This window comes from Nilaparvata lugens, chromosome 6 (genome assembly GCF_014356525.2).
Source record: "Nilaparvata lugens isolate BPH chromosome 6, ASM1435652v1, whole genome shotgun sequence".
In the NCBI taxonomy this organism is placed as follows: Eukaryota; Metazoa; Arthropoda; class Insecta; order Hemiptera; family Delphacidae; genus Nilaparvata; species Nilaparvata lugens.
Genome location: NC_052509.1, coordinates 6,170,162 through 6,192,698, shown reverse-complemented (window position 1 = coordinate 6,192,698; position 22,537 = coordinate 6,170,162). Strand labels below are relative to the sequence as shown.

At 34.5% G+C, this 22,537-nt stretch overlaps 1 protein-coding gene across 1 annotated transcript in view; it reads right to left on the bottom strand.

Moving 5' to 3' along the window:
* The window catches only part of LOC111055412 (valine--tRNA ligase), a 51,235-nt gene that overhangs the window by 12,194 nt on the left and 16,504 nt on the right, over nucleotides 1-22,537 (bottom strand). The window contains exons 7-15 of the mRNA XM_039431336.1: nucleotides 21,610-21,802; nucleotides 20,048-20,172; nucleotides 18,530-18,675; nucleotides 14,029-14,145; nucleotides 12,357-12,447; nucleotides 10,715-10,891; nucleotides 10,166-10,287; nucleotides 7,809-8,065; nucleotides 4,096-4,653 (exon numbers count right to left, since the gene is read on the bottom strand). Of these exons, the coding sequence (XP_039287270.1) occupies nucleotides 4,096-4,653; nucleotides 7,809-8,065; nucleotides 10,166-10,287; nucleotides 10,715-10,891; nucleotides 12,357-12,447; nucleotides 14,029-14,145; nucleotides 18,530-18,675; nucleotides 20,048-20,172; nucleotides 21,610-21,802 (1,786 nt within the window). The remainder of the gene's footprint in view (nucleotides 1-4,095; nucleotides 4,654-7,808; nucleotides 8,066-10,165; nucleotides 10,288-10,714; nucleotides 10,892-12,356; nucleotides 12,448-14,028; nucleotides 14,146-18,529; nucleotides 18,676-20,047; nucleotides 20,173-21,609; nucleotides 21,803-22,537) is intronic.

The following is a 22,537-nucleotide window of genomic DNA, read 5'->3' as shown; positions in this document are numbered from 1 at the left end:
TAAATCAACCAAAGATGCTGTTATGGTATTGATTGATTCAGTTAACAGGAATTTCAATAAGAACATTAAAACACTGGCTGTTTTCCTAGACTTGGCCAAAGCTTTTGATACCATACCTCATTCGACATTGATAGATAAGCTCAATGGATGTGGTATCCGTGGAGTGGCAAAAAAGTTGATTACCAGCTATCTGCAGGATAGATCACAAACTATGACCTTTAACAATAAAACTGATACAAGAATTCTAACAAGTTTTGGTCTTCCTCAAGGAACGGTCTTATCGCCAATATTATTCTTGATTTATTTGAATGATCTTCTCAAATTAAATATCCCGAATTCCACCAAGATATCTTTTGCTGATGATACAGTATTGTTATTTACTGGATCATCATGGAGAGAGGCATATGAAAACGCAAATGAAGGATTAAGCATTGCTAAGCGATGGTTTGATGAGCAAACTCTCACATTAAATTCAAATAAGACAAAATTTATTGCTTTTACTCCAACAAAAACTGGTGAACCACCTATTGAATTAGATATAAAAATTCACAACCATGACTCTCATATCGTCTCTAGACCCAATAATTGTATCTGTGGAACAATCGAAAAAGTCAATTTTCTAAAATATCTTGGAATAATAGTTGACAGTCACTTGAAATGGAACTTTCATGTACAACACATAATATCTAAATTAAAATACCTAATATACATTTTCTATAAAATTAATACTCTAAAGGATATCAGAATCATAAGAACCATATATCATGCATACGCTCACTCCTTGTTCCAATATGGAATAGAATTATGGGGGGGTACCTTTGACACACACTTTAATAGAATATTTACCCTGCAAAAGCATTTAATTAGAGCCGCTCTAAAACGGCCTAGACTGTATCCAAGCAGGAATTTGTTTGTTGAATTTGGGGTTCCAACGCTACGACAGGTCTTTGTAGGGAAAATCATTACACATGCCAATAGAAATAAGCAGCATCTTACTTTGAATACACATTTACACAACCTTCGTCCGTCTGTACTCAATCCTTATACTCGAAACTTTACAAGATTAACTATAAATAAACATCAATTCACATACTTCATGGAATACTTTGCTAATATAGTCCCATATCACTTTATAAACAATAGAATAACAAAAAAACTAAGTAGTGAAATAGAAGAGTGGGTAAAATCTAGAGTTTATTTTAAGATAAGTGTATGAAATGATAATTTTGTAATAACTATAAGATCATAGTGTATAATACGTCTGTTATAGTACGTTTTTCTTGATTCTCTACTATGGATATTATAGTATATATCCACTTTTAGTCTTGATTAATGTTAGGCTATAATATTTGTAATTTTCAATCGCACTCACTGCTGGCGAACAAGTTCCACTTATGCCGGTAGTGCCTTTTATATAAATTCACTTATTTATAATATTACTTATAGTATCTATCATATTTTTAATGTAAGTACTGATTGTAAAATGTTATGGCAAATAAGGTTGCATAAGACATGAACCTGATAGATCAAAATTCAAGGAATTGCTGAGAGCATATTTGATAGATTTAGCATGCTACACTATAAACGAGTTTACTGTAAAAAAATGAATTTTAAACAGTCACTATTTCTCTTCAGCTTTAAGTTAGTTTTTAGTTTTTGACTTTTTCATGTACATTTTAATGTATGTTTTGGAGAGAAATAAATGATTGATTGATTGAATCAGTCCCTTCAAACATATCATATAATGATCAATTAAAAAACAATCTATTATAAATAAATATTCCTTATTGGAAAAGCAAGCAGGGATGGATATAGATGATCGATAGCCTACTCATTTTTACTATGATCAATACTTACCATTGTGTAAAAAATAAATGTATTGAAAAATACAGATCGAAATTTAGAATCAAGGTAATTGGATCATTATCACTCTAATCGATGTATTCTAAATTGCATTTATTTATGTGCAAATTGAAAGTCCTCATTTAGCAAAACAATAATATAGATTAAATTGGAAAACATAGGAATACAAGAAAAATATATAAGAATAGAATCTTTAAAAAGATCAATCAAAAGCGTACTACAAATCATAACACATGACTGATTTACAAATCACAAAGAAGATCAAGAAGAGAGAAAAACCATGTAATTGGGAAAATTGTATGCAAGCTGAAGAAGGGATGGGAAGAGAAAAAGTAGGGGATAAGAGAAGCGAAAGAAACAAAGGAAGAGAAAGCAAAGATGAGAAGTGAACGAGGAAAATAAGAGAAAAGAAGCAAATAATATGGAAACTATGAAGAATATAGGAAGTGAAAAAGAAATGAAGAGGTTAGAATAGAGGAAATGTAGATAAAGAAGAATAAAAGTGAAAGAGAAAATTGAATAACTAGAAGGTAAAAGAAAATAAAGAGAGAAAACATTAACATTTCATCGAAATTTTTGGAGAGGAATAGTACAGGCTGAGCCTAGTTTTTCCTCCAATGTCATAATTGTATTATGATACAAGAAGTAGTGTTTTTATACAATAAACAAGGATAGTGTTTTTTACAATAAATGAATAAATAAAATAAAGGGCAGAAGGAAAAGAGAATTAATAATATTTAAGAATACTTGAGCAAGAATTGATAATGAGAAGATTGAAATAAGAAATAAGAAGAGGAATAAAGAGAACAGAGAATATGATAGAAAAAAAAGAGATAGAGGAAGAAGAAGAAATGGAAAGAACAATAAAAATAAATGAATATTTACAGCATGCTTGCAGTATAATGAGAATACGTACATTGATATGTACCACAATAAAGATGAAAGTTATCAAGTACCCTTTCATTTTATCACGAATAACACTGTGTTGTGATGAAATAGAAGGGTACTTCACTTTTATATGGTCCACGTTATAATGGCAGTGGAGAAAGATAGGAGAACAAAGTTGCCGAACCTCTGTCTTGTCAATGCCTTCTATAGACGGTAGCTGATATAGGTTTATTGATGTAATATTAACTGTTCATTCTCGTTTAAAATAATCAATTATATTTTATTGAGCAAAAATCATATTTTCAAATAATTTCATAATACTTATTATTATTAAACGAAAATCCAAATTAAATGATGTAATTCTAATCCTCGAAGACTCCTGCTACTGCAAATATTGACAACAAGGTAAACAGCTAGATGGAAATTCGATGAGCGCTACTATTCAAAAATTATTTGTCAGCCCGGGAATCGAACCCAGTACCTCCTAATTGCCGGTCAGGAATGCTTACCCTTACACCAAACTGTCAATCTCTGGATAGCAGCGCTCATTTTATACAAAGCCATAGCGGCCAGTCGTCAGTCTACAGATGGAAATTACTGAGATATTGCAATTATTCAAATGCTAATGAATTAATTATTATTATTAAACGAAAATCCAAATTAAATGCTGTAATTCACCTCGAAGACTTCTGCTACTGCAAAGACTGACAACAGGGTAAATAGCAGAAGTCTTCGGGGTGAATTATAGCATTTAATTTGGATTTTCGTTTAATAATAATTAATTCATTAGCATTTTAATAGTTACAATATCTCAGTAATTTTCATCTGTAGACTGGCTGGCCGCTATGGCTTCGTATAAAATGAGCGCTGCTATCCGGAGATTGTCAGTTTGGTGTAAGGGTAAGCATTCCTGACCAGAAATTAGGAGGTACTGGGTTCGATTCCCGGGCTGACAAATAATTTTTGAATAGTAGCGCTCATCGAATTTCCATCTAGCTGTTTACCCTGTTGTCAATATTTGTAGTAGCAAAAGTCTTCGGGGTGAATTACAGCATTTAATTTGGATTTTCGTTTAATAATATTAATTTATTCATTAGCATTTGATTAATTGCAATATCTCAGTAATTTCCATCTGTAGATTTCATAATACATTTTGATGTATTATTTGAAATATTTTGTTAATGATTAATTCTACATTGTTAAAGACGATCTGGCAACAGAGCAAAGCGAGAAAAAGATAGTGCTATCCGCTTTGTTGAATGATAGACAAGGATAGCAATACCATTGCAAATCAAACACTGCCATTATAACGTGGACCTCACTATAGTGTTTCAACAATTTCAGTAGCCCTAAAAATAAATATGAGTATTGATATGTAAAGTACAAAAATGAGACGGTAAAGAAAATGCAAAGGAAGACATGAAGTAGATGAAGAATGCATAGAAGGCGAGAACAGAGAAGGAACAAGCATTAGAATGAGAAAGTTGAAGAAGAATCTTACTGCAGATACATCATTGCTCCCAGATCCATGAGGAAAACTTTTGATATGTCTTGCCCAGCGATTAATGTGCGGAAAAGTCTTTCGGGAGCCGAACCCACCACAGACAGCAAGCTCCTCATACACCCTACGGTCCAACTCAGTCAACGTGTAACCGTCCAAGTAACTGTTATCAGCCAGGTAACTGTTAATAACCGTTATTGCATCTGTTGACTTTTGAGCACAGTTCCTGCTACACCTGTCCACCACCACTGATATCACACTATTATTGCTTACAGATTGCTTAACATTGCTGCCGCTTTCCTGCTTGAGGTAAGTCAGCGCGAACTTTGTGGCGTTCCACAACTTGTTGCAGAAGAACCGGTAGCCCTGCACCCGGAGGATGTCCAGGTTGATGTCACGACCTAGGTAAGTGAATAGAAATCACACAACAAATTAATTGAGAAGTAGATCAGAAGGTAAATAAACTAATGTAGCATTATAAATTTAAGAGCCGTTTGCACAGTGCAAGTTTAAGCTAAAGCTTAAACCAAATCTGATTTTTTTTTTGGTTTAAACTAAAATTCCGTTTGCACACTATCAGTTTAAACTCTGTATTGTGTTTAAACTCTGGGAAAGTTTAAACCTTCAAAGCAGGAGGTTTAAACCAAATAATTTGGATTAACTTGACATTTGTAAAGATTTGATGGGGAAACAGCTCATAGTAAATTATTTTTCGACGGTTGTTTTTATTGCTTCTGTAGACGATAATAATTATTTAGGTTATGGTGAATCATTATTTGAATGTAAAAATAATTATAATAGAAAAAATTAATAGACGTTTTTAATGCGATTGATAAAGATGACTGCGAAGAAATTTTGAAACTGAGAAAAATTGGGCAAAAACGAATAATTTAAATTTCTGGGATAGATATTTTTTTACGGTTTTGCTTGAGTAAAGCAACTGCTAATAGTATTTGATTGAATAAACCACTTGATAGAAATTAAGACAATTTTTAACAGTGGTCTTGGATTAGAAAACATGTTTTTAATAACATATAACTGAGATATTTTTAATAAACGAGAATGACCGTAGTAGATTCAAGCGTAACAAAATAGCTTTTTTATCTTTAATTTTAAAATATATTTTTTGGTGCCAAATAAACATAAGTTTTTAAAGAATTTCTTGATCGCTTTCCACTTTTATTACCGTACAGCTTACAGCTCTGTGGATTTTGAACAAGAAAATAGTAGCTACATAACCTCAATTTACTGATAGTTTGTAAACAAATAACAAATTTCCTGTAAAAATCAGCCTTCCTAATATTATAAACAATGACATTCTATTACCAACTTAATGCTAAACTAGTTTAACTTGAACTGAATTAGTAAATGCACTGAGAAAACCGATTCAAGTTTAAACTTCCAGATTAACTTAAACTCGATTAACTTAATCGAGTTTAGCAATCTATACTGTGCAAACGGCCCTAAAAGTGATAAAGTTGATTTAGAATTTATAAAATAACATAATAGTACCCTTTTTTATATATAAAAATAAGTAGCCCTGAATACATACATTTTAATTTAGAATTATAAATTAGAAGAAGTGTATTTGAAGGTTGAGTGACTTAACAAAAAAGTTAATGTCCAGATTCATGTCACGCCCTGAAAATGTACGGTGAGTGGAAAGAATTCACAAAAAAATTAAAAGTATAAGGTAAAAAATAGTTTAGAAGTAAATGTGAAGGTTAAATCTATATCTATAAATAAAAATCAAGCCTCAAATTTTGACATTCAGTAACTTTTTGATGTGTGCACCTAATTTGATGATTCTTTTAGTTGTGTTCGTTATGTTCAGGACCAGGTTTATGGCCTTTCAAATTTATAATTCGACTCCAGGAATTTTTCCTACGGTCCTTCAAAGTTTACATGTAATCCTTATGGGAGAATATTAGTGAGCTGGTCACACACAAAAATAAAAATCAGCTGTTATAATCATTGCGTTATCCAACAGCTGTCAGTAGATAGCAGACAAGAGGGCTGCTCCATCACCGCCATGTATTTTATTCTGAACGCCCCGACTAAAAACAAAATGATTGTTCTGTGTGTAAACATCCAGCAGTGCGGCCTCAGGTTAAAGGCTTACATTCTCTAAAGACATTGCTTTGTTTCGAATAGTTCTGCTCTCTTCGGTGTTTAGAATTAATTGATTTTTAGTAAATTATTTATTTTGCAGTTGGAAAATTATCTATATGAATAAACCAAAAAAGGTCAGATTTGTTTATCACCTTGACCTGTCACCTAAAGTGGACAGAAATACTGGAACAATTATTTCCTGGCCAATCTCTCATGATCGCCATGACATTAAAAATAGATGGATATGTGGAATCACTTTAATTGTATGGGCTACTTTATTAAAATTATTAAAAACAATATAAAAAGCTAAAAAAAATTGAGTGCTTCCATTCAAACCAATAAGCAAGAAGCATCTGGATGCAAAATGCCGAGCCTCCTCATGTGTGCATCCAGCTAAAGTTTGTCATAGGTTGCATTGATTATTTGGCGATACGAAGTTCGCCGGGCCAGCTAGTAAAATATTAAAGAAATTGAGTTGAAAGTTGATTGACTAGCAAAGAAGTTAGTACAGTTTGATGTCACGGAATGAAAATTTACGGTGAGTGAATGAAAAACACAGTCAATTTGAAGGTGAAAAAGTTAATATAGAAGTAAATTTTAAGGGTATTTTACTTTACAAAGAAATATTACTTGTATGACCAGGTTGTTGTTATGACCTGAAAATGTACTGTAAATGAAAGGAAGTATCTGAAGAAATAATAATAAATAAGTGGATTTTAAAAATATTAACTCATCAAATGTTCATCAGAAAATATAATGATATGATTATTCATTATTTTGTGAAAACTACCTATGTAAAAAAAAGAAAAGTGAATTTGTATGGCTTTTTTTGGTTGGGAGGCCCTTGCGGGAAGGTCCCACCTGAATATATAATTTAAGCCGTCAATGGGCCTTACGACTGTCATACTTCAGCCGGGACCGACAGTGACGTGCCCATCCGATAACACGGGAGTGATCTAGTTAAAAAACTTTTGGTATTAAGAGGGTTTCAACCCGGGTAAATAATACCTATGTAAATAATCCATTAGAGGTAAATATCCTCAGCAAAAAAAGTTTGATCTGTTTTGAACACACAACTTTCTGCTAATAAACCCTCGGAATCCTTCAACTGAGAGCTTTAACCTTCGGAGAATGCTCTGTTTCGTTGAGCTCTCTATCTTTGCGTAAAATTTGAATCATGAATTGAATGTTTTTAAAAAGTTACTAAATAAAAATTAATTGATCAATACTAATGAAAATAGGCATATAACCTTCATTGGTGAGTTCAGAATCTTTATGTAAAATTGAAAGTTAATCGGTTCAGTAATTCAGACATGATGATGCGGCAATCGTGTATTTCTCATCCCAAACATGTATAAGCTAATTCCTTCCTTTATAGTACAGATGGATAGATATACGTAGGTGCAATGGGCCCCTAGAATAGATGAATAAATAGCTTAATTACCCTGCGTCATGTAGGCACAGAGCGCAAACCGCAGCGCATCGGTGCCGCATTCGGGAATTCCGGCCGGATAGTCCTTGCGCTGGCCCTGCCTGGCCCGCTCCAACTCGGCCGGGTCCAGGTTGCTGTCGGCCAGCTGCTGATGTAGGTGGGCGAGCGTAGCGCCCGCTATTACGTCCATCGGATCGATCACGTTGCCCAGCGACTTGCTCATCTTGCGGCCGTGAGCGTCGCGGACGATTGGGTGCAGGAAGATTTCTCTGCAAAAACAAATAAATTCAAATTCAATTTATTTCCAGAAAGTACATTTTACAATATATTCACTGAAAATTACTCCTTCTAATATGGAACAAGTCCGTGTTTAGAGGAGGAGTCATTACAACAATAGACACAATACAAGAAAGAAAAATGTACAAATGTAGGTCGAAAGAGATCAGTTTACGACGAGATCAGCTGGAGGAACGAAAATGTTCTCTTTTTCGCTCTAGAGTCGAAAATGTTCACTTTCAGACCTAGGGCGGGAAATAAAAGACCTTGCCCGATCATTCAATTCCATTCGTCAAGTTTTCAAATTCAATTTTGTCATTTATTATGTATGTTAATGTTTCAGTGCGTCAAGTTCTCATACTGTCAAGTTTTCAGTTCGTCAATTTTTCAATTCATCTATAGTTTTCAATGCCTAAGTTTTCAGTTTGTTCTTGTGGTGTGGCGCAATTGCTCTTGGGCTTCCATCTTGATAGGAAACTTTCTTGAAGGGAGCATATACAGAGTGTCTCTGCAGGCTGAACAGAGTCCTGTTTCTGCTGAGGAGTCTGAAGAGCTGTGTTCCTGAGGCATATCTCCGTATGAGGTACTATGCGTTCTTCCACAGTGTGATGTCATATGGCATCACACTCTGGGGTGGAGTTATTGAGTATTTAATGACCAGAAGTATGCATATTATGAAAATATCGAAAAATCGATATATCTCGAAAACTAAGGTCGATAGGAAAAAAGTTTGATGAACAGCTTTTGTCAGAAATGTCGAGTAGAATCTATGGTTAACGGCTGTTGAAACGTTTAAACGAATAATATAATAATATCGGGGACCGAGTACAAAAGCATAAAAAATGTATTACGAAAGAAGAAATTATAATAACATTCATACAGAAATGTTCTATCTAATCACAGTAAATTGACATTAATTCCCAGAGGAATGCAAAAAGTTTCCTCACGAAGGCCCAGTTGCACAAAATCCGGTTAAATTTTAATCCTGATTAACTTCACGTGAACCAAATCAGAGAAGACCATTTCAAAAAGATGGATCTACTGGAATTAATCAGGATTGAAAATAACCCGACTTTTTTGCAACCGGCACTAAGTACCTGATTGAATGATTACAAAAGTTCAACAGCTGAGTCATGATTTTGACACAGTCCCACACACATGAACTCGCTCACTCACTTCCATCACCAACAGACGAAGAAATAATTATTATCAGCTGTTTTCCCAAGGATGAATAATAATTATCCTTTTAATGTACTTCAGCGAGTTTTGCCAGGGATGAAACCTAGTTCAATCGAATCTTCATATTATATGTTCTGATTTTCGATAGAATCATTGGAGCCGTTTTCGAGATCCGGTGAAATACAAACATATAAACATATAAACAGAAGTTGCTCGTTTAATAGTATAGGATATAATAATATATATTATATGATGTAATGTATTATAAATAATATATAATATATACATAATACCATAGGCTCGACCTCCCGTTTTGCAGGCTTGGGAGAACGCAGGTTGGTTCGGCTGATAAGATGGGAAAGATCATCAACAAGCTACCCATTACAGCGGGGACTCAGCCACTGGCAAGCCTGAGGAGAAAGTTGAGGCTGTTCCTTGAGGATCACCCGTTTTATGCGCTGAATGAGTTTTTCAGTTGTGAGAGTGCTGCTTTGGAGCGGTATTTTACTTGATGCATGCTCTTGCCTTGAGTGCATGTTTTTCTTTAATTGCTTATGACTTGTGTATCTGTGACCACATTATGGACAAAAACATAATAATAATAATAATAATAATAATAATAAAATAGCGTTCGCAACTCGGGCAAAAATGTATTGCCGGCTCTCAAACGCTTCAAGTTCTAGACTTTGTCACTTTGTCTCGAACTTGAAAACTGCTATCTCGAGCCGACAAACTCTAGGTACAATATATACTCTATTTCCGCCCTAGGTGCCATATATACGGTTTGGAATGAGTAATGTGAATTGAAATCAGTAATGCGAACTTGAATTTACAAAGAGCTCTACCCCTAGTCTTCAATGATCCGTTTCCACTTATGACGACACATTATCGAACCACTACGACAATCTACTCACTTGAAAGGAAGTTTATTGAGTAATCTTTGGCCGAAAAACACCATTCTCGCAACCCAGAAGAATATGATGTCATGTCCGGTTTCCAGAAGTGTTCCAGGGTAGAATGCCTTCAGCTCCTCGGTCTGAAAAATTGTAAAAAATAACTAAAACATGGAAGTTGTAACAAGTAATATGTAAAAACGTTATTTAATATTTTGGTGAATTGAGATTGGTCTAAACAACAGTTTCATACAGCCGTTATTGAATAAATTGGCGAAATGAGTTCAGTGGAAACAAATATTTCATAATAGCCTACAGTAATTCTTTGAAGGTCAAGTAATAAAATTTTTCAAAGACTAAGGCCCGGTTACACAAAAGCCCGTTAAATTTTAACCGTGATTAACTTTACGAGAACCAATCAAAGAAGGCGTTTTTGAAAATACCACTTCTCTGATTGGTTCTCGTTTCGTGGAATTAATCGCGGTTAAAATTTAACCGGCTTTTGTGCAACCAGCACTACGTCTTTAAAAAATAGTTTTATTTGAAAATATATGGATTTTCGCCACTCACCTCTTCCGGCCATCCAAATATGGAGAACGGAAACAGTCCCGAGCTGAACCAAGTATCAAGCACATCGGGGTCTTGCTTCAATTTGATTTTTGAAACTGGAACTCCAAACTTCTTAGCTGCCTTTTCAGCAGCTTCCTGCTCCGAACGCCCGCTTACCCAATATTCGTTATCGATTTCCTTTAATTCAGACAAAACTTGTTAGGTATTATCATAGAGAAACGATAGCATAGATATCCCATGGTATAGGGCGTTTATGTCGCAAGTTTTACTGTTATCCCAAGCCGATAAATCACAAAGTTCTTTCCTATGCAGCTGTGTGACGCTGGTAGTCTCTCAAATTGTGCCGTTTATACACTATCACCCCAACAAAACAGTAAAAATTGACAATAATCGACAGCAATCGGCTTGAGATAACAGTAAAAGTTGCGACATAAATTCCCTATACCATGGGATGTCTAATTACGCTATTGTTTCTCTATGGTATTATTTTCAAAAAATAACATTTAATTCACTCATCATTCAAATAGACAAAATATCTCAACAACCGAATCAATATTTTATCACTCGATTCAATACAAAGATCGTTCGATAGAAAAATAAATCAAAATATTAAATTAAATATACCAAAAACATCCATTCATGTTTAGAGACGTATCAGTTACATGACCAGCTGCTTAGAATGAAAGTGGTCTAAGTCACTATAACAAGCTTTCGAGTAAGTTGCTTTTTATCAAAACAAGTTGTTAGAAAATCCATATAACAATCTTGAAACAGTTTCATTGTATTGAACTATTAATTTGACCACTATCATACTGAATAGAGAAGCTAAAAATGAACCTATTTCAGTAAAGAGCCTAGTATTGTACATTTTTGACTTGGACCACTCTCATTCTAAGCAGCTTTAATCAATCAATCATATGAATATCTCAACAACTGAATCTATATTACAGTATATCACTTGATTCAATATAAAAGATGTTGGCTAATAAAATAATTCAAAATATTATACGAATAACGTGATTTTTTTTAATTATTAGTGATTTGAGTGTAATATTTTTGTTTTCTATCCAGTTTCTCAACCTTGGAATTCAAAATTCTTAGTTTCTGTTGTTTTTGAGTGAAAAAGAACTAAATTTCAGAAAAGTGGAATCATAACTTCATTTCGGACTTTTAAATTATTATCTTAATTTGGGAAAGAAATAGTACAAGGAGTATCCTTAGTTTTTCTCTCCCATTTTCGGCTCTAAATTTAATATTTTCTAAATTTGGCTTAGTGGTTTTGTGTTTTGTTTCGGTTTTGTATATGTTAGGACTTTTTAACATCAAACTGAACTTAGTTCCGAAGTGAAAAGTGTAAATTGAAAGTATTGTGCTCACTATAACCTTAGTGTCCGGTTTCCCATTAGGGAACTTTGGACTATATACGGCGAGGTGGAACTACCCTTGGGTCTCCCCACCATTCAAAGCCATACGCTAATAAAATAAATATTCTCTCCCATTCAGTGTTTCTTGTAAAAATTAGAATAATAAAATAAATAAATAGTAAATAACTTGAATGAAACATCCAATCATAGTAAGAGACGTATTATCAGTTACATGACCAAAGACTGTTAGAAAAATTATAGATGAGAGAAATACTTACCGTTCCTGCTTTAACAGAGGGATCATCGATAGTCACATAGTAGGCCGGAATCCTATGTCCCCACCACAATTGTCTGGATACACACCAATCCCTAAAAAAAAATGAAATTTGCTATTAACCTTCCGGCAGTCGCGCTGTTGTAAAAAAGTACAACAGTGTTAGTTTTTTTGCTGCACAAATCTATTGAATGGGGTGGTGTCAGTGAATGAGTCACCTATGCATTCCAAAACTTTCTCCCATCACTCCACTGAGTTGCAGTATCAACCGAGCAATGGTTCAGTCTTTAGGTGTCATTTAGTCGCGACAGTATATAAGTCGCACTGTGCATAAGATAGGGAAAGACTGTATACGGGGACTGTAAACGAACCAATAACACAGAATTGATGGCTTTGCTTGGTGTACCTTATTGGGCTATGAAATGGTAATCATCCAAATGTTTATAGGCGTGAAATTATCCAATGTGATGGGAATAGTAGTTATACAACGAATTAATATGTTTTGACAGTAAACAGAGTACATAACACTAGGAAAATTGGATGTTGTAAAAATTACAACACGCGACTGCTCGTGTGATTGTGTAGGGCACGACTACCGAAAGGTAGGTATGATACTTGGTTTGTCTAATGAATCAAGTCTAATATCAATGATCAATACTTAATACAATCACGGAATGCGATTTTTAAAGATGAATTTCCACTTAGAAAGACAGTTTTGGGCTATGCTTGTTGTCTTCTCTCAATCATATTATTAAAATATAATGATTAGTGATTGTTGATAAATGAATGAACGTATCAGTGGAAGTAACCGGCACAGTGAGAATATAATTTCCATGAGTTTGAATGGGACTATTTACACCCAGCACGGCTGAGCTAGTATGAATAGTCCCATTGGAACTTGAGAGAATAGTATTCTCACAGTACAGGTCACTTTCACAGACACTGATATGTGGGAATCCACCTATAAATTCAATTATCACGGGTCATCTACAATAGATTTGATAGTTCATTTGAATTTCATCAAGAATGAATCATTAACATTTACTTGGAAAAAGAGACGAATTAAAACAAACAACTAGTTGTTATTTTTATCTTATGAGTTGATCACCATCAATAAAATTGCTTCATTGATATATTCTTGAATAAAAAGTTACTGAGAGTACTAAATTCATGTACCGTAATTATTTCTATTGCAATAACCATAATATTGCGGAGTAATCACCCTTATCTGATTGAAATGAAAAGCTAGAGTAAATAATAATTACATCAAGTAAACTAACTGGAATCATTGAAGGTAACTAGTATCATAGAGAAACAATAGCGTAATTAGATATCCCATGGTATAGGGCGTTTATGTCGCAACTTTTACTGTTATCTCAAGCCGATTACTGACGATTATTGTTGATTTTTACTGTTTTGACCGGGTAAGGGTGTATGAACGGCACAATATGAGAGACTACCAGCGTCATAAAGCTTCACAGGAAGGAACTACGTGGACTATCGGCTTGAGATAACAGTAAAAGTTACGACATGAACGCCCTATACCATGGGATAACTATTTATGCTATTGTTTTTTATGCTAGTATGTTCGTTACGGTAAATAAGTGAATGTCTTCCAATGTTGCTTGACTTCAAAAAAATATGAATAAAATTGAAATAAATAAAATAATAATCACCTGATATTCTCCATCCAATGGAACCATGTCTTATTGTGGAATTCTGGAATGATCTTCAGTTCCCCTGAGCTTACAGCATCCATTGCTTTCTGAGCCATATCTCCGCATTTGATGTACCTGAAAAATTGGTGAAACATAAAAAATATGAGATTTAATATTTAATACCGAGTTATTACAGAGTTTAAAACGAATCAAAAAAATTCAAAGTTTTTATACTGTCGACTCGATAATAAAAATATATACAATAAAAGATACCGTATGAAAAATTTGGAATATCGTTTATTTATTATCAATTCATTAGGCCTACTTGAAAGGTTGTAAGAATTTGAAATAATTCATATTTACTAATAGTTATCACAAGTGGAAGTAATTTATTTATTTATTTGTTGATATATTCACTTACTGATATGATAAAAACAGTCATAAATTGCCTGGTCTCATTAATATCAATGTTGGCCTTCCAAGCTATATTCACACAGACAGAGGAACATCATTCATGTCAACTGAGTTGAAGAGCTTTCTTGGCTCAAAAGGGATAGCAACTAGTAGATCAACGCCTTACAACCGAGAGGGAATGGTCAAGTAGAGCGATATAATGGAATTATATGGAAAGCAATAACACTAGCTCTAAGATCACGAGGACTTGATTCAAATCGATGGGAGGAAGTGTTGCCTGATGCACTCCACTCTATTCGATCTCTTTCTATAAGTCCGTTTATTGTACGTTGGAAGGCAGCTACTCCATGGTTACTCCGAATGGTATTCGTTTGAACTGATAAAGTTTTCGGCTACTTCAAAGGCAGTGTAATGTCGTTCATTCTCAAGAATCGGTATTTGATGGTAACTGACTTGAAATCTACAGTACTAAAAATGTTGTACTTGGCATTGTGTTTACAAGATCTTCGATCAATGGGAGAGGGTATGCGTCTAAATTGTGAATTTATTAATAGTCTGTGAATAGTCTATGACCATTCGTTTCTTCTGTCCATGGTTACAATAAAGGCTGGGCACGCCAACTGGACTGGCTTTCCTCAATTATTCCTTCTGTAAGGAGGCGATTGACCTCATTCTTCATGAATTCATAGTCATCTTGTGGGTGTCTTCTGGATCGGGTAGTTATTGGGTGGCAATCGGGAGTCAAGTCATTGAAAAGGGAACATGGTTTTATCATGGCCTCCACCAAGAGGCAATCTTCAAGGGTGGTGTGGTTGTAGAATTATTATCTATTAAAGAGGCTGTTTATTACCATTGAATGCTAAACTTTGTGAGAGTGATTCATCAAAAAATCGTGACCAAGTATCACATTGCAACAGCATTTTTTAATACCAAGAGTTTAATATTGTTGTATTCATTTCCTTGTACACAATATGCTATAAACACATGCTTTTGTAGCGGTGTTATGTGAACAGAGCAAATCTTATAAAACAAGAATCTGATGCAGTTTTAAATTTATTTGTTTTTTGCAATTTTTCATCAATAAAACTGGCAACACTTCCGGTATCAATAAGAGCTGGTGTATTTATTCCATTCACCGAAACAATAATTGTAGCTTTAGAAAGATTACTGGCTATACCAGCTGCAGTAATAGTTGACGTAGTTAGTTTTTCTTTGAGCGTTTACTTTTACAACATGGGAAAAGTGTCCAATTCGGGAACATTTATGACAAGTCTTTCCTATTGCAGACATTCTTGAGAATTTGAGTGTTTTTTATATCCGCAACGTTGGCATTGAACGGATTCTCTACAATTGCCTGTCGATTTTGGGTTACAGCATTAACATCTGAGAAAGATTCACTCAAGCTTATGTTTTTATTTTCTTCAACAGAGTTTGTATAACAAGTACTTTTAAAGGAGTCGGCATATGTTTTGCGGATTCAAGAACACGTGCTTGGGAAACGGGTTTCTTGTAGACTGAAATCTCCTTGTTGAAAAAGTTTCTCTTTAATTTCAATAGAACATAACCCTGAAACAAGAGCATCTCTAATATGCTCGTTTTTGTTTTCTTCGGCTGACACTCTAGTGAAGTTACATGATAAGCTTAATCTTTTTAGTTCAGAATAGTAGTGATCAATGGACTCACCTATTGTTGTTTTGCATTAGCAAGGCAGTATCGTGCATAAATTTCGTCTTTGGTTTAACGAACATATCTTCCAACATGGATATAGTTTCTTCATATGAAGTATAGCTTTCCACAATTTCGTATAAAGCAGGTGATAAGAAGTTTACCAATATTTTCATTTTGTCTTTGGTTGTCGTTCCTTCTAAGAAATTTTCGAACGTCTATTTCCAATGTTCCACTCTCTCTCTGCCGTAGGCGAATCTGGGTCGATAGATAATTCCTTTGGCTTGAGAAACTTGTCAATATGTGATTCCATCTTATCTTCTTCGTAGTTACGGTTTTCAATCGTTTTTGTCTTTTTCTTTGTCGGCATTTATTTGATTAAATTGAAAACATGGAGATAAAACCATGGAGAAATTAAACCTGACCCAGAAGCCTTGCACCACTCATGAACTTTCCACCCCCAGAAATGCTAAAGAAATGAAACGACTCATGGGATTACTGGTCATTACTCCCGATGGATAAAAAACTTCTCAAAAGATTCACCCCCTTGTCCACATACAGAAATTCCCTCTATCTCAAGATCAGATGGAAACTTTGGAATTGTTGAAAAATGAAATTGCTTCCGCGGTACTGCTCTTGTTGATGAAAATGTACCATTCATAATTGAGACAGATGCATCAGATTTGCAATTGGTGCAACATTAACACAAAATTCTCGACCAGTAGCCTTTTTCTCACGAACTTTGTACCAAAGTGAAACCAGGCATTCAGCTGTTGAGAAAGAAGCCTATGCCCTTGTGGAGTCTATAAGAAAATGGAGACACTATTTACTACGAAAACAATTCACTTTGATCACTGACCAAAAATCAGTCACATTCATGTTTGGCACTCAACACAATAGAAAAATAAAAAATGAAAAGATACAAAGGTGGCGCCTAGAATTATCTGAATACAAATTCAACATAGTCTACAGACCTGGAAAAGAAAATGCACCAGCTGATGCACTCTCTCGTATATGTATTACAGCTGGTTGTTCAACATTGAACTCAGCTTTGGAAAATACCATGATGAACTTTGTCACCCTGGTGTAACTCGTTTCTACCACTGGCTCAGAATGAAAAATCTCCCCTATACTGTAGATGATGTAAGGAAAATTTGCTCCAATTGTGCAATTTGCTCTGAAATAAAACCACAGTATATGAAGACAAAAGGAAATCTCATAAAGGCAACAAAACCTTTTGAACGAATTAATATGGACTTCAAAGGACCCGTACAATCAAAAACAAGAAATAAATACCTACTGGTGATGGTTGATGAGTACTCAAGATTCCCTTTTGTATTTCCTTGTCCAGACATGACTGCGAGAACAGTCATAAATTGCCTGGTCTCATTAATATCATGTTTGGCCTTCCAAGCTATATTCACACAGACAGAGGAACATCCTTCATGTCAACTGAGTTGAAGAGCTTTCTTGGCTCAAAAGGGATAGCAACTAGTAGATCAACGCCTTACAATCCGAGAGGGAATGGTCAAGTAGAGCGATATAATGGAATTATATGGAAAGCAATAACACTAGCTCTAAGATCACGAGGACTTGATTCAAATCGATGGGAGGAAGTGTTGCCTGATGCACTCCACTCTATTCGATCTCTTTTGTGTACTACAACAAATTGCACCCCTCATGAACGAATGTTCCTACACATGAGATCCTCAACAAATGGACAGTCACTACCATCTTGGCTAATGAGCCCAGGACCAGTTTGGCTGAAGAAAATGAACCGAAATTCAAAGCAAGATTCATCAGTAGAAGAAGTTGAATTGATTGAGGCAAACCCAGAGTATGCTCACATTCGTCGCCCTGATGGACAAGAGTCCACTGTGTCGCTCCGTCATCTTGCCCCTAAGATAACACGAAAATCTAGCCGGGTAGAATGATATGATAAACCATATGTTTTCGTTGTCATTGATTCATTCATAAATATCAAATGTTGTTGATCCGTTACTAGTAGAAAGTCATGTTCAATTTTATTTGATTAAAGCTCTACAAATGAAGAGTTACTTATTTCACTTGCTTTATAAAGTTACTCGATAGGTTATCGCGATATTCATGAAATAATTCATTATGTTTTTTACGCAATAAGAAACTGCTCAAAGCTAATTCGAACCAAAGTTCAAAGTTGAAAGACAATGAAAATTTTACGTTTCAAAAGTCGAATAGAGTCAAACTCCTGAGGGGAATTTTATTAATTGAAATACTATAAAATAATATGAACTATGAACATTTTGACATTTCATTAATTGAAATACTATAAAATAATATGAACTATAAACATTTTGGCGTTTCAAAATGGAGAAAAGTCGAATAGAGTCAAACTCCTGAGGGGAATTTTATTAATTGAAATACTATAGAATTATATAAATCATGAAATGGAAATACTTGCCATTGGGGCTTGATGAGAGGCTCAACTACATCTTTAGAGCGACTGCAAATAGGTACAACCATGGCGTGTGAAACTGTTCCTTTGTAGAGTTTCAACTCTTCCAAAGCTTTGATCACTTCTTTCCTGCATTCGAAACGTTTCATACCCTGTAATTGGGAAACAAAAATATTATCCATCACATGATGCATCATAATACAGCATATTGAATGGAACATGGAAAATAAAGTTACTAATAATGAAAGTAAAGTTCTTAATCAATTTGAAAGTAAAGAATCGTTAGATTTCTGGTTACATTGGAACAGTAACAGCTCGTGATCTTTTAGCTTGGGGGTTGAACCTCAGGATCTATTGGGGAGAAAGGTCAAGAGGATATAGAGTATTGAACATAATCAAGTGTAAAGGTAATTATCAAGGAATTATCCCCCAATGATTAAGCATATTTTCTACAAATATAGATTTTTTGTCCTGTTCATATTTTTCTTGTTTGATTTTTACTTCGGGAGTTTGTCTACCATCATGTTTTATTTTACACCTATCCTCAATATTATAATGTTTGTCTTTAACAAATAATGAGCCTTATTCTATTTCTTCATCAAAATGCTGTTACGGTAACACAATAAATTATATTCACACTCTCATTAAAAGAAAATAGACATACTAAAAATACATGAAACACACTAGAAATTATTATTTTCTTCAACACGGAAATAAATTTACATAACGAAAAATGCAGTGAAATCGATCACAACTCACAACTGTATACAGTGTATACTCGAAACCGTACCATATAACCTCAAAACTGTCATGCTTACTTCTTGTTTACCGCTTTTTACTGTTTACTGTCACCAGATTTAAATTTATTGGTTATGAGCAAGTTCAAGATGGCACTGATACTGAATCCGTATCACGAATACTCACGATTCATTCCGAGGTTTACCGAATGCTTCACTTGCCTCGGCTAGGTTCGGCTACTCTCGGATGAACTCGTGCCAGCTTGGTTCAGGCAGGTTTGTGAACCAGATTCGTGCTAGCAAAACGATTCCCCTCCTCCGTTCTTTTACCTCACCCAGCCATGTTTTTGGGTTAGATTGGGGAATGAACACTGCTTTCCACCACCACACGTCCCGTCATGCCAATTGGTGCTGTTTCAAGCCACTCCGGCAGCAAACGTTAATCGACGTTAAGTTTATGTAGATAAAAAATGTTGTGATGTAATTTCATAAGTATAAAATATAAATATAATTATTTGAGTTGCAAATTCATCATTGTATAGGAAGTTGATTCATTCTGGGGTTCAATGAACCATTCAACACATAGGACGAGCCGCCGCTGCATTGGAAGTATTTTGATGGACTTACAGAATGTAACATTTAGAAAGGATGTGTTATTAACTTGGTCAGTCTGAATTATTACAGTATTGTATTGGCAGGCTTTCATGACAGATTCAATACAGAACCTTAAAATTGGGAAATATATTGATTTTCAAATAATTTATTGAAAGGAACAAATTCTACTCACAGTGAACTTGCCACAATCCCCGGTCATAATTCCATTCTCATCAATCACTGTCAAGAACGGCAGATTGTGTCGTTTCCCAACCTCGTAATCGTTGTGATCGTGCGCTGGAGTTATTTTCACAGCACCTATTATTACAATCAAAATAATAAAAAAATATAATTCAAACGAAATAATAATAACACAATAAATTGAAAACAAACAAAATATGAGAAATATATATAAAATCGTGGTTCATCAATTTAATAAACAGGTTCCTCTAAAAAGTTTAAAAAACGGCCCTTCAAAACAATTAATTACGTTTGAAATACTAAAAAGTATACTTTACTCCATTCATGAGGGCAAACAACGATGGCTTGAATTCTATGACGATTACAGTCTGTCAGCATTGGCTGAATGGGAATCATAGACGTTTTTAAAAGGAATCTGCTGACAGTTTTAATTGAAACTCACTATGGTCTATGTGATATTTCTGACAACATAACTAATTATTCTAGAATATTCTACAGAGCAGAAAGTGAAGAGTTGGGAGAATTCACTAAGTAAATTCTGTCAAGATATTATTATACTGAGTTTTAAAAATTCGTTCACTTTAAGTAAAGAAAACTTCTTTACAATGTATTAATAATACAGTAATATAGCATTATATGAGTGATACTTTGACGAAAAGAATTACATATTCAATTACAATATATTATATAACCAATTGTTTGAAGGTGAATACCCAACCTTATTACGGACTAAGTTATTCCATCCAAATTCGGGAGAGATAACCTATAGCTCAAGATTCGCCTTTTTCTTCTGAAAACCTGTTTATGATAAATACTGTTTATGATGTATTCGATAGAATTAAGACCTCGCCATTCAATGAGACCACTAAAATGATCTTATTGACCTATCATTGAAGAACTACCCATCAATTCAATGTTAACCTTCCAGCAGTCACGCTGTTGTAAAAAGTACAACAGTGTCAGTTTTTTTGCTGCACAAAACTATTGGATGGGGTGGTGTCAGTGAATGAGTCACCTATGCATTCCACAACTTTCCCCCCATCACTCCACTGAGTTTCAGTATCAACTGAGCAATGGTTCAGTCTTTAGGTGCCATTTAGTCACGACAGTGCATAAGTCGCACTGTGCATAAGATAGGGAAATACTGTATACGGGGACTGTAAACGAACCAATAACGCAGAATTGATGGCTTTGCTTGTTGTACCTTATTGGGCTAATCATCCAAATGTTCATAGGCGTAAAATAATCCAAGAAGATGGAAAAAGTAATTATACAATCAATATGTTTTGACAGTAAACAGAGTACATAACACTTGGAAAATTGGATGTTGTAAAAAGTACAACATGCGACTGCTCGTGTGATTGAGTAGGGCGCGACTACCGGAAGGTAAAGTATTTCTACAAATGAATCTTGAAGAAGAAAGAATATAAACTGAAGACTAAATGATAGAGATTAGAAAATAAAGATTGAAGATTAGAGAATAAATTATAAATAGTAAAGAACAGTGAATATAAAACAGATTAAGAATAGAGAATTGAAGAATATTCATCTCACCAGTTCCGAATTCCTTGTCCACAAAGTCATCGGTGACAATGGGCAAAGTGCGGTCGCAGAAGGGATGCACCACCCGCTTGCCATGCAGATGCTTGTATCTGGGATCCTCGGGGTGTACAGCCACCGCCGTGTCTCCGAACAGAGTCTCGATACGAGTCGTCGACACAATCAGCTCGTCGCTCCCGCCTTCAACCTGCAACATTTTGGGGTTCAGAATAGGAAGAGAAATGTTTGTTTATTAACATGTTTAAAAGCTTGATACGAGCTATACTCTTATACAGAGTGTTTCAGAAGTAGTGTCGAACATTTTAGGGTATTGTTCCTGGATGATAGGAGACTACAAATGTCGTATTTGAAGTGTCCAAAACTCAGCAAAAAAAGGTTACCCTTATAACTGCCATGGACATGGACGAAATGTTGCATGAATCTGAAATTTGGCATGAATATTTATGCTATGAAGACTCAACTTTAAAAAATAAAATAAAAAATGTTCGATGTAAATTTCAAAAATGGCGGCCATTTTAAATTTTTGATGGCAAATTTCACGAAAATCGTTCACTTTACAGAAAATCTACAAGAGACAAAAAGTTAGCAAATTTTATCAAGATTCCAAAGATACCTAATTTATAAAGATTGGTTGAAGAATAACAGAGAAATTAATTCTTTTCGTGCATTCATACTTTTACAAGACAAACAAGATCATCTGAAAACATTGTAGAATCAGACCATGTATGGCCATATGGAGCCATACCGAGTTTCAAAGCTACATCTTAAAAATACAATTGGAATTAAAAATTTAATATTGACTTCTCTTTAATTTCTCTGTTATTCTTTGACCAATCTTAATAAATAAGATATCCGTGGAATCTTGAACAAATTTGATAACTTTTTGTCTGTTTTAAATTTTCTGTCAAGTGAACGGCTTTCG